At 42.0% G+C, this 12,954-nt stretch overlaps 2 protein-coding genes across 2 annotated transcripts; one reads left to right on the forward strand and one right to left on the reverse strand.

The window, feature by feature from the left end:
• Nucleotides 1-404: 404 nt before the first annotated feature.
• LOC310810624 (trypsin-1-like) lies at nucleotides 405-2,220 on the reverse strand. The gene is made up of 6 exons (XM_083678460.1): nucleotides 2,165-2,220; nucleotides 1,607-1,757; nucleotides 1,207-1,457; nucleotides 899-1,032; nucleotides 651-752; nucleotides 405-526 (listed from the first exon to the last, which is right to left on the reverse strand). The coding sequence occupies exons 1-6, from the start codon at nucleotides 2,202-2,204 to the stop codon at nucleotides 479-481; spliced, it is 726 nt and encodes a 241-aa protein (XP_083534586.1). The 5' UTR covers nucleotides 2,205-2,220; the 3' UTR covers nucleotides 405-478.
• A 4,642-nt stretch (nucleotides 2,221-6,862) lies between these two features.
• LOC310811486 (trypsin-1) lies at nucleotides 6,863-8,674 on the forward strand. The gene is made up of 6 exons (XM_083679662.1): nucleotides 6,863-6,908; nucleotides 7,157-7,307; nucleotides 7,584-7,834; nucleotides 8,024-8,157; nucleotides 8,300-8,401; nucleotides 8,562-8,674. The coding sequence occupies exons 1-6, from the start codon at nucleotides 6,869-6,871 to the stop codon at nucleotides 8,607-8,609; spliced, it is 726 nt and encodes a 241-aa protein (XP_083535788.1). The 5' UTR covers nucleotides 6,863-6,868; the 3' UTR covers nucleotides 8,610-8,674.
• The last annotated feature ends 4,280 nt before the right edge of the window (nucleotides 8,675-12,954 follow it).

Here is a 12,954-nt window from a genome sequence, read left to right on the forward strand (position 1 = left end):
AAGATCTTGAGTCATCATTACGTAGTCAACTTACTGTAGATATCAAAACTCTTGAGAGCCAAGAGTCTTGTAATGACATTGCATCAACTTAAGAATAAAGACTGTTCCTTATTTGAAGTCATCCACTCAACACTCCAATATATACCAAACAATTACCAAATGTAACAATGTTTTAACTAGAGCAATTACAGCGTTACTACATAGGTATAGGGCCAACATAATGTCAAATGTTGCTAAAACATTCATGTTTTCTATTCTATGTGCATGTAAAAAGAAGCCCAATAACAGAAATAGAATATGCCCCCTACAGTGCATTCCTATTCTTCTAGTGATGTAGACTCAATAGACAGATAATTTTAGTTTGAAATGTTTTATTTGTCATAGGGTTTTCATCTCCAGTACAAAAGGTGGAAGTTGGACTGCTCAGGATGTTGACGAGTTGTCTGACTGTGATGAAGGTACGATGCTGGCATCAGACTTAGTAGCTGGCCATGGTGTTGGCGAGCCAGTCGCTGAAGAGGCAGACCTAGAAGTGAACAAAGGGAGATATTAGTGGCCAAATCAAGTAGGACATGATATCAGGGAACAATGTGATAGCAATGTGACTTTATTCCAAAAACCCCCAACATGAAATCTCTTTTCAGTCTCACCTTGGCGTAGACACCGGGGTTACCAGGCTCGGCACAGCCATAGCCCCAGGACACAACACCCTGCAGCTCACCGTTGCACACCACGGGGCCACCGGAGTCACCCTGAGAGAGACAGAGAGATGAAGTAGTGATATTAGATTGGGTTATTCAATTTCAATATGAACATCTAAACAACTGACAACTGAAGTGCTGATGTTGCGATGGATCATGGACTTCATATAAAGTCATCACTATGGTCACGTGTGTACCTGGCAAGAGTCCTTGCCTCCCTCCAGGTATCCAGCGCAGAACATGGCGTCGGTGATCATGCCAGGGTAGGCGTTGTTACAGTCTCTGAAGGACAGGGTGGGGATTTGCAGGCACTGCAGCCTGTCACCACTGACTATTAACAGAGAGAAAGAGAGGGGGAAGAAGGAGGACAGAGAGTAATGGTGAGATATATTGACACTATGTTTGTAAAGGTAATCTGACCTTCTCTGTCATCTCTCTACATACTCATTAATCATGAAGATGATGTGTTGCCACATGTAACCTTTGACCCTTGTGCTGTACTCACCGGAGCTCATGGTGTTGCCCCAGCCGGAGACCATGCACATGGTACCATCGGCGGCACAGCGGCTGGGCAGAGCCACGGTCTGCACATAGCTGTTGAGGGTGGCGGGCTTGCTCAGCTTGATCAGCATGATGTCGTTGTCAATGTTCCAGGAGTCGTACTGGGGGTGGCGGATCACACGGGAAGAAGTGATGAACTGCTCGGTACCCTCTCTCACCGTGATGTCATGTTCGCCAAGACGAACCTCAATACGGCTGAAAGAGATAGAAAGAGTCAAAGCAAGAGTAGAGTCAATTGTTTCATGATTTTGTGTGTAACATTAACTTCTGTCCTCTGGTCAGGCTTGGTACCTGTTTGTTAGTTGTTGTTAAGAGAACAAATTATTCTAATTTACTGTACTTACGACTGGTAGCAGTGAGCAGCAGACACAACCCAGTCCTTGCTGACCAGGGAGCCTCCACAGAAGTGGTACCCAACGTTCAGGGACACGGTGTGGGGCTCGGTGTAGGCCCCGCACTCATAACCTCCGACGATCTTGTCGTCCTCCGTGGCAACTGAAGATATAGAGAGAAGGCACAAAGCTCTTCTTTTACGACAAGTCCATTTGGCTATGTATTTCTACACAGATAGAAATTAATTTCCCTCACCTTTCAAGATGGTTAAATAAAGAATGATGATGTCAATATCAAAATTCCAAGCATCAAATGTTACAGTAGATCCAAGGATTTAATTAATGTTTGCTACAGTCAGTAAGTTCAAAACAATTGCAGTATTTGTATTTGCCATCGCAGCATTTTTATCCGAATAAATTCAGACAGTAATTTTTTTTAGTTTTTTCTGACTGATTTGTATTTGCTCTATGTTATATTATATGTGAAATATTAGCTTTAGTAATACCCAATCAATGCATATAGTCATACTAATAACTTAATAACATACACCATTCATGGCTTATACTCACAAGCGGCTCCAATGAGCAGAACAAAGACCAGAGAAATCATGGTAGCTGGGTGATTCGATGAGTCGATGAGTCGATGAGAGATGTTCACCTGCTCTCTGGTATATATTGGGACTTGCAGCCTCCACACCACTATAGGCCACTCCCAATGGAACTGAGAGGACCAGTCAAAATCAAGTTTTGAAGGACACCTGGAAAAAGACAGATTATAATGCTTGTTGTTTATTAATGCTCATGGTCATACACATGTGGTCCTGTTTCTACTTGTTTGTAAAAAATATGTGTATGCTCTGAATTATTTAATAAAAGAAATGTTTTTCAGGAGACTGAAATTAATTAGACTTTTTGTTTTGAAATAATACCACAATGTACTGACGACAGGTAACATATGTTTTCTTGGTTCGTTCCTGCACTTATTTTCCACCAAACTTCAATGTTGATCATTTTTTTTAACTGTGAGCAATGCAGGTCCACCACAAATATTATACTATTACAATGTAATTACATACATATGCATATAAATTACATACCTACATGAATAGATAACTATAGATCACGTGTAGCATGTGTAGCTTGGTCGATGGCTGCACACAGCTTGAACTTGAACCGAATGTCAAAACCTTAGGGAAATATTTGGGGACATTTCAGGACATACTGTGTATTGCGGTAAGCTGCTTCATCAAACTTTTTTGTTGTTATTGTAATGTTTGAGAACCCTTTTTACATGTGTCCTTTTTGTTAGTTGTTGCTGTGCTATGATTGCAGCTTGTTAAATGTTAGTTGAGGACAACATTTTACATTAAACATAAAAAGGACTTGAACTTGAACTTGAACTCTTCTACTGAAGTAAAGTGAAAAACCCTGCTGCTGCTGTGTAATTTTGCCAATTGTGTTCTGGTTTGGTCCTGTGTTTACCACATGGGTTGGTCTGCTGGTCTTTGTCTTGATGTGGTGCCAAGCCGTTTGAGTGGAGTGGGTTTCCTCACAGGTGGGTTCATTCACACCCTCTCTCTCTGGATCTGGCCTTTGCCCAGGAAAAACAGGGTCTTACAATGAAAACCCTGTACAAAAAGAAATACAATTTATTAAACAGCTTTATGATACAGTTTTAAAATTAAAATCTCAGAGTTTTTCTAACAATTGTTTATTTTTTGACTTGATGGAACATTCTTTGATTTTTAAAACATGTATAATCGTTGAAATCTAGAAGTGAGTGAATTATAGTGTATTTTCTTTTAGCCAATCATAAGCATAAAGAATATGAATATGAATAACCATTTTAACGGTGTCATAATCAATTCTCACCTCTAAAGCCTGGTTTCCAGGACACAGATTAAAATGCATCATCAATTGAAAATTGAAAATGCTATTTAGTCAGGACAAGGCTTAATCTGTATCCAGGGAACCTGCCCTTAAAGGGGGAAACTGGAATTCAAACAACAACAAAGCGGTCTCCCCACCACATTTTGTGGTAAACAGCTGAGGATTGGGGCTGGAGAAATGTAACCACTCTCAAAGTCATAGACAGAGCTATGGATGCCAGGGCTGACCATCTATGGATGTTCTAAGTTATATTCTTCAAGAATCAATGGCTAAATGTAATTCATTCAAAATTTAAAAAATGGGTGTACCAATCACAGATTGGCCCTTCAATCTGTTAAATCCAGAATTATATAAATTACACATCTTGGCTGTACTTTATGGCGTGTTGTGTGCAAACTGCTCATAGTGTTATGGTGTATTGGAAAAGCGATAGTTTAAAATTGCAGTATACGTTTAAAGCACTTAAATCAGACATGGTTTATAGTTGTAAGAGCTGCATGGTGTTGTGTCCTGGGGCTACAGTTGTGCTGAGTCGGGTAACCCCGGTGTCTACGCCAAGGTGAGACTGAAAAGAGATTTCATCTTATTTTTACGACCAAAGTCAGATCACTATCACATTGTTTCCTTGAAAAATATCTGATTCAGACTGATGGTTCATCTCCTACTCGGTTTGGCCACTAATATCTAACTTTTTCCACCAGTACCATGGCCAGTTTCTAAATCTAATCCCAGCATCGTCCCTCCAGCACAGTTCCATGACACAGATTAGGTTTAATCCTTGACTAAAGTGCATCTTCAATGGAGATTTTCTATTGAAAACAGCTTTTAAATATTGTGTACAAAATGCATACAGTGTAATGATTGTATTATAATCATAATTGTGGAAAAACAGATTAGTTTACAATTATGGAATAAGTTTAAAGCACATACATTGGAAATAGTTTGTTTTCTGTTAGAGTTTTACACAGCAGAATAATGGTACCCTGACCGAGTACATTCTATGTTTGTAGATTTTTCCAGAAAAACACCAAGTGTGACAAAGGCACCGCTGTGTTACAGTCATTGAGTTCAGAATACTGTCTGAACATGTCCAGAGAGTACCAGCCAACCTGAAATAAGAAAATAACCCCAAAAAAAAAAGAAAAGAAAAGATGAATACTGTACATAGCACTCTTATATTTAGCCAACGGCATTGTCAAATAGTGTCTAATGTCTAATACCTTTCATTTCCTCTATACCATCTACCTGTTGCATATTAAGTGATCAGTAAATGGAATCTATTGATACCCAATTTTCGCAATTTTTTGTAATGTGATTCTCTGGACCTTGGAAGTCCACCATTTGCTTCCGATTGGCTGACTCTTTACCAATGAAATAGTCCCAAAGAACGGGGCGGCTCTCATGATTGTGGATATATAGCAGGGGTGCAGGTGAACCCCTCTTATCGACAGGATCACACAGCAACCATTATTTCTCTGGTCTTTGTTCTGCTCATCAGAGCCGTTTGTGAGTATGAATATTGCCGTTGAAAAAAAGAGCAAGACTTTCACTTTGTTGTGTTATTGACAATACAGGAAGATTGATGAGAATATCCACTCACCAAGAATTTAATTAGGAACACTATACTAATACTGGGTAGGGCCTTCCTTTGCTCTCAAAACAGCCTCAATTCTTTGTAGCATTGATTCCACAAGATGTTGGAAACTGTTACGTCTCGTCTTGTTAGTTAGTTTGTTTGTCTGTGTTTCATATTATTCATTTATTGTTCCCTGTTTATTTTTGTGTCTATCACCTTATCTCTCGTTCCAGACACATGCCCTTTACCTGCCCTTGTGTTTTTCCCACCTGTGTGATCGTCAACCCCGCCCCGATTGGATTCACCTGTTCTTCATCATCATTCCCTGTTTATTTAGTCTGTGTGTTTCCCCTGTCTCCTTGCCAGTTCATCTTTGTGCCTTAGTGTCAAAACATCTCAGTGATTTTCATAATGGTTTCATGTATTTGTGGTCTTTTGATCTTTCCAAATTTGTCTTTTGCCTTTTCCCCATTGGATTATCCGCCTCCTATTTGACTGACTACCAATGTACCATACCCTGCCTTGCCTACCCCTGCCTCCCTACATATTGTCTACCTGTGTACCAAACTCTTTTTCTGGAATTAAATGTTAGGCTTCTTGTTTATGAGTAGAGTAACCGTTATTCGAAGAGTGGGTCACCTTGATTGGTTCTCCCACCTCACCAATAACTTCACTGACAAAATGCTATTCATAATGACCCTACACACAAGTTAGTTACCATATCAGATACGTGTGAAAAGTTTTTACTTCTGCCATACTGCTCTGTCTCATACCCCTCTGAATACCTGCCTGGTTTCAATGAGACAGATTAGGCCTAAACCTTGACTCAAATGCATCTTCAATAGAGATTTTCTATTGTATTTAGTCAAAACTAGGCTTAATGTGTGTCTGGGAAACTGGCCCTAAATCTGTTAAATCCATAATTATATGAATGATTATCATACAGTTTTGAGTGTTGTGTACAAACTGCACACAGTGTATGGCTTATGAAAAAATTCAAAGTTTCCAATTATGGAATACATTTAAAGCTAACACATTGAAATTAGTTTTTTTTGTTGTTGTGAGAGCTTTACACAGCAGAATAATGGTACCCTGACTGAGTCCATTCTATGTTTGTAGACCTTTTCAATAAAACACCAAGTGTGGGAAAGGCACAGCTGTGTTACAGTCATGTTGAGTTAAGGACAGTCTGAACATGTCCAGAGAGTCCAGCCAACCTGAAATGATGATATGAACAAGAGAAAACTAGGAAAGAAAGCATTCTCAAATACTAAGATTAAGCCCCTTTAATTTCCTACAGTATATACCATCTACCTGTTGCATATTAGGTGATTAGTAACAGTAAATTGATTCTGCCCACAAAATCTACAAACAGCTACTCAACATTGAACAGTGAGCTACATTTAATATAGTGGAAAAGAGCACATGTGCAGGACAGTATGCACCACTTCCTAATCATGAATGCATTCAATCAAATCCATACTACAGTAGCCTACAATAAACCCTTATTAACCCTTATTAAACCCTTATTAAACCCTTATAACTACATTATTATTTCTATATATTTCTTACACCATTAGAAGAGCTAGAATGATTATAAAATATGTACTGGTTGAGATCAAGCTAGAATTACGTTGATTTTAATGGGAAAGTAAATGTTCACATTGTGATTCTCTCGACCTTGGCGGTCCACCACTTCTGAATGGTTAACTCTTGACCAATGAAATAGTCCCATCGAATGGGGCGGCTCTCATGATTGTGGATATATAGCAGGGGTGCAGGTGAACACCTCTCATCACACAGCAACCATGATTTCTCTGGTCTTTGTTCTGCTCATCGGAGCCGTTTGTGAGTTTGAATATTGCCATTGAAAAAAAGAGCAAGACTTTCACTTTGTTATGTTATTGACAACACAGTAAGATTGATATCGTATGAGAGTAAATTCGAATACATATTATTTATTTTCAACAATCCCAAAAGATTATAAGGCAATATGTCATTGCCACTTTAACTGTGCAGAAAGCTAAGATGTTGATGGATGAATATGACTGAAGGGACAAACAATAAAAAAATGTCTGCCTAATATCTGTTTTCAGTTGCCACGGAGGACGACAAGATCGTCGGAGGTTATGAGTGCAAGGCCAACTCCCAGCCCCACCAGGTGTCCCTGAACGTTGGGTACCACTTCTGTGGAGGCTCCCTGGTCAGCGAGGACTGGGTTGTGTCTGCTGCTCACTGCTACAAGTCGTAAGTAGGCAACAACGTGAACTTCTTGTAATTGCTATTTGTCTTGTTATGTCGACCCACAAAATGTATCAAGCTTAACTTTAGTTCGGGACAAGGGTTAACTCCACACACACAAGACCTTTTGAACTAATAAACCAAATATAATAACCATATCTGCCTCTCTCTCTCTCTCTCTCTCTCTCTCTCTCTCTCTCTCTCTCTCTCTCTCTTTCTCTCTCTCTCTCTCTCTCTCTCTCTCTCTCTCTCTCTCTCTGCCTTTCTCTCTCCCCCTTTCAGCCGTGTGGAGGTTCGTCTTGGCGAACATGACATCAGGGTGAATGAGGGTAAAGAGCAGTTCATCTCTTCCTCCCGTGTGATCCGTCACCCCCAGTACAGCTCCTGGGACCTTGACAACGACATCATGCTGATCAAGCTGAGCAAGCCCGCCACCCTCAACAGCAACGTGCAGACCGTGGCTCTGCCCACCAGCTGTGCCCCCACTGGTACCATGTGCACAGTCTCTGGCTGGGGCAACACCATGAGCTCCGGTGAGTACAACACAAGGGTCAAAGGTTACATGTGGCAACAGATCATCTTCATGATTAATGAGTATGTAGAGAGATGACAGGGATTGTCAGTTACCTTTACAAACATAGTGTTAATATATCTAACCATTACTCTCTGTCCTCCTTCTTCCCCCTCTCTCCATCCATCCCTCCCTTTCTCTCTGTTAATAGTCAGTGGTGACAGGCTGCAGTGCCTGGAAATCCCCACCCTGTCCGTCAGAGACTGTAACAACGCCTACCCTGGCATGATCACCGACGCCATGTTCTGCGCTGGATACCTGGAGGGAGGCAAGGACTCTTGCCAGGTACACATGTGACCACAGTGATGACTTTATATGAAGTCTATGATCCATCGCAAAATGTGCTTCAGTTGTCAGTTGTTTAGATGTTCATATTGAAATTGAATAACCCAATCTAATATCACTACTTCATCTCTCTCTCTCTCAGGGTGACTCCGGTGGCCCCGTGGTGTGCAACGGTGAGCTGCAGGGTGTTGTGTCCTGGGGCTACGGCTGTGCCGAGCCTGGTAACCCCGGTGTCTACGCCAAGGTGAGACTGAAAAGAGATTTCATGTTTGTTAGTTTTTTTATGAAGTCAAATCGCTATCACATTGTTTCCTTGAAAATTAGGAGACTTAGATCAAATGGAAGGTTCTTACATCATGTCCTACTGGGTTTGGCCACTAATGTCTCCCTTTTCCCACTTCTAGGTTTGCATCTTCAACGACTGGCTCACCAGCACCATGGCCAACAACTAAGTCTGATGTCAGCATCGTACCTTCAGCACAGTCGGACAACTCATCAACATCCTGTGCAGTCCAACTTCCACCTTTTGTACTGGAGATGAAAACCCTATGACAAATAAAACATCGCAAACTAACATGTTCTGTCTATTGAGTCTACATCACTAGAAGAATAGGAATGTACTGTAGGATGCCATATTCTATTCTATGCTCAGGGGTTATTGTTACATAGAAAACATGAATGTTATGAAATTTGTTGATAACATTTTACATCTAACACTTTCCAATAAGGACACATTAATAAATATGAATTAATGCCTTGTTTATGCTTGGTAAAGGCTAGTTATTAATGTGAACAAATGATTGAAATCTTGAGCCATATAAAATAAAAGGCAATCTATATGTGAAAATTATGCAAATGCAGCCGCAGAACATTCTGGGAATTCTGGGATTTTCAAGGTTTTACGAAAATTATGCAAATGCAGCCGCAGAACATTCTGGGAATTCTGGGATTTTCAAGGTTTTACGACTGAGGCAATACTATTTGGTGGTTAGATTTGACGGTTAAGTTACACAAGATGTGTTCAAGATTCATGTTAGGCTTCTTATTTATGATTAGAGTAACCCTTACTGTAAGAGTGGGTCACCTCAATGGGTTCTCCCACCTCACCAATTGTTTAACTGTCTCAATACTTTTAATAATGGCCCAATACTGAAGGATGTGTACAGTCAGCAAAACCCCCCAAAACCCAAAAGCCCCTTTGCCCTGCCGCTGATAAAGTGCCCTTCTGGATGTTTTTTTTTACATGTCAACTAAACTCATGCGTTTACTGACATACTGTAACTATGTCAGGGAGATGAACAACTGGTTGGAATTATAGTGTTTACACCCATTTAATTGGGGCCTCAGCTTAGTCATTTTACCTGTCACACAGCTAGCCTGCTGACAGGCCACCTATGTGATGTCATAATGGGGCATATTATTTTCACAGAGCTGCCAATCAATTCAGCTGGTGGGAAGGTTTCCATGGTTACAGCTGTACTAGGCCTACAGTACCTATTTGATGTCATAATGGGGCATATTATTTAAGGTGCTGCCCCTCTTCAGTGTCTAGATCATAATTTCACAATGTCCAGAAGAGGTAGTGCTGCGAACTAGCTAAGGAAAGATGCCTTGTTGTCAATGGGATAGATGCTGCACTCGGAAGGTAATGTCTAACTCAATGTAAAAGAAATAGCTTCCTAGATAATGATTTCATAATGTGTCCAGAAATATATCTAGCTAGTGCTGCCAGCTAAGGACATGATACATGCTGCCCCCGGAAGGTAATGTTATAGAGCATATAAACCTATTCTAACATCTATGGTAATGTATAACTGAAAGGGAGTAAACAATGTAATTGTACTCAACTAGCCTCAGTGTTATTGGTCATTTTCACCAAATAAGTTCAATCAACTTTGCTTTATCAGTCAAAGTGAAGCCTCGATTTGTTTGTGCATGGGGCCAAAATTGGGAGAATAGTGAAGCATCTGTATGGGGACATCCTACAGCCTCTGTCAAGAGGTCTTAAACTAAACTAAAAGACATCACTGTACTGTCTTACTTGACATTGTTTGACCATCTCTATTTCTCCCTGAAAAACAGAGGAGGCGAGTACGGCAGAGAAAAGTTGTCGTAGCTGAGGAACCACAGAGGTAAGAAATACCTCACAAGGAGCACAAATACACAGCCTTTAATTTAGTATGGAGCACCATGTAAATTAGAGTATGTTTATTGTTCAGACCAGTAATACAGCCCAGGTCATCAGCTGTCTATGTGAACTCTAATGCTGTCCAAGCTGATTGTAATGCTGTCTTGGCTTACAGGACCTCTCAAGACTCCAATATAAAGAGAAGGAAAGAAAGGTAAGGAAACCCAGTACATCAGAGGGTTCTATAAGGAAGAGTGGCGCCAATGAAGGGGTCCATTTTCTATTGGCCAACGCCAAATAGTTCCTTTTGCATTTTACCAATGGAGCATGTTGCCAGGCATTGTTAGTCCCATATTGGGTAAATCATGGAGTTTCACCAGGAAGCTATATGGAACTATTTGAAGCTTGTGTGATACTGTACCACTCCGCAGTGCTGCAGTACACTCTCCACTGTCACACACTCATTTGTGGGAAGTAAATGATCTCACTATTTCTCCCTAGCACCAGTGTCAGCACAAGGCCGCACCAAGTGAAGGTGACCCCTGACACCTCTCCTGTCAAGGATGTGCCCACCCCTGCCAATGTGGAAAAACCCACTCCTTCCGAGGTAGAGAAGCCAACATTGGTGGTAGAGGCCACCCCTGATAAGCCGGAAGTGCTCACCACTACTTTGGTGGTAGAGGCCACCCCTGATAAGATGGAAGTGCTCACCACTACTTTGGTGGTAGAGGCCACCCCTGATAAGCCGGAAGTGCTCACCACTACTTTGGTGATAGAGGCCACCCCTAAGAAGCAAGAAATGGTCACTGCTGCTTTGGTGGTAGAGCCCACCCCTGAGAAGCAGGATGTGCTCACTGCTGTGCTGGTGGTAGAGGCCTCCCCTGCCCCAATGGTTGAGCCCATCACCACTGCACCACTGGTGGCTAAGGCTGTGGCCCTCACCAAGGTCCACCACATGACAGGTATGCACATCTTCCTTCCTTTTCTCTCTTCTTGTCTTTTGTTCTGACATTTTCTCACACTCCTTGTATGTACAGTACATGTATGGACTATTAGTGTTGTAGCATACTGTCTAAAAGCCAGCCAGGCTGCGTAGTGTTCTCTATACAATAAGGCTCATGTCATCATGCGCTGTATACATGGGGTGTATCTGTGGTCCAGCCTCTCTTCTCTTGGTTCTCCTCCAGGTTCTACTCTCTCCAAGAACGTCTGGGCCTCCAGTTCCCTGGACGGGTGAGTGTGGAGATTTTGTTTCACTGTTGTTATTTGTTTCTGTTTTATTTTTTCACCCCCCATCTTCTGAGGACTTTAAATTACTGTATTATTTAATCATTTAACATACCATGATAAAAAGGTACAATAATTAAAATGTCAGTACATGTAACATGTCCTCCTGCTCCCCTAATTCACCATCAATTCAATCCTTTTTTAACTTTTAACTTAGGACCACAATGGGCCCTGGGCACCGGGTGGTGACCACTGTGCCTCAGCTGGACTGGGCCAGAATCAAGGTGCCAGGAGGCAAGATGGAGGAGGGACACAGACGCCTCGCCCCTGCTGCCAGACTCACCGTCCAACAGCTCGTCTGCTTAGGGTAAGTAGTGTGTGTGTGTGTGTGTGCGGGGGGGGGTTCTGCTAAATACCATAAATGTCAAATGTCAAATGTACACATCAGAGTGAAATGATGTGGTCAGCCAAAGTGTGTGTGTGTTTTCTCAACTCAATTTCAGACATGAGCTTTGTCTCCTTCCTCACACACTGTTTTTCCGTCCCAGGTTACCAAACCTGGCGCAGACCTGCTATATGAATTCCACGCTCCAGTGTCTGTTCAGCCTGATGAGCTTCTGCGAGGACCTCTGCAGACAGCACAGAGTGTGGACTCTGGACCCCTCCGCCACCATCATCAGGTACACACATGCATGCAACACACACACACACACACACACACACACAATTGTACATGCGTACAAATTGATATTTCCTACTACATGCTAAATGTCCACCCCTTTCTCTTTGTCTTGGTTCTGCAGGAGCTTGGTGGACCTCCGTGTGGCCAGGTTCTCCAATAGCAAGGACCAGAAGAAGACCCTCCTCAGGGCACTGAAGGGCTCAGTGTCGACCCACGCATCTGAGTTCCTGGGGTGCGGTCAGCAGGTGAGAGAGGACCATACAACTATCCTCTACAGAGGGCTAACTTTAGATTTCACCAAGATTTCCGAACTAAGAAAGCCTGATCTCAACGAGATTAGGAGCAATACAATGTCCAATTGTTGGTGAATTCTCCACTTGCTAATGCTACAGTATGTGTTTGTATTTCTGTGTGTGTTTTTAGGATGCCCACGAATTTGTCAGCTGTCTTCTGGCCCAGCTGTCAGCTCTGGCCCCAGCACTGCAGGCTCGGGCATTGGCTGGGGGCGGGACCTATTCCTGCCCTGTACAAACTCACCTGGGCTTTCATATGAAGAGCACCAGAACCTGCCGCAGGTGACACACACACACATACGCACACAAACACACACACAGGAATAGGAATGTTCATAGACAAAAACAACGGCATTTTCAGCTGTACACTGTCTAAATCATATATTTGTGACTTTGTGATGCGTGTGTGTGTGTGTGTGTGTGTGTGTGTGTGTGTGTGTGTGTGTGTGTGTGTCTGTGTTTCTCCC

The sequence above is a fragment of the Argentina silus genome, assembly GCF_951799395.1.
Source record: "Argentina silus genome assembly, chromosome: 10".
Taxonomy (NCBI): domain Eukaryota; kingdom Metazoa; phylum Chordata; class Actinopteri; order Argentiniformes; family Argentinidae; genus Argentina; species Argentina silus.

What these genes read in the sequence shown, in the direction of transcription:
- LOC310811486 (XM_083679662.1), top strand. Translation starts at nt 6,869, where the DNA reads ATGATTTCTCTGGTCTTTGTTCTGCTCATCGGAGCCGTTT. An exon ending in TCTGCTCATCGGAGCCGTTT is followed by an intron (nt 6,909 to 7,156) that starts GTGAGTTTGAAT and finishes ATCTGTTTTCAG; the next exon opens with TTGCCACGGAGGACGACAAG. An exon ending in ACCCCGGTGTCTACGCCAAG is followed by an intron (nt 8,402 to 8,561) that starts GTGAGACTGAAA and finishes TCCCACTTCTAG; the next exon opens with GTTTGCATCTTCAACGACTG.
- LOC310810624 (XM_083678460.1), bottom strand. Translation starts at nt 2,204, where the DNA reads ATGATTTCTCTGGTCTTTGTTCTGCTCATTGGAGCCGCTT. An exon ending in GCTGCTCACTGCTACCAGTC is followed by an intron (nt 1,458 to 1,606) that starts GTAAGTACAGTA and finishes TATCTCTTTCAG; the next exon opens with CCGTATTGAGGTTCGTCTTG. An exon ending in ACCCCGGTGTCTACGCCAAG is followed by an intron (nt 527 to 650) that starts GTGAGACTGAAA and finishes GTTCACTTCTAG; the next exon opens with GTCTGCCTCTTCAGCGACTG.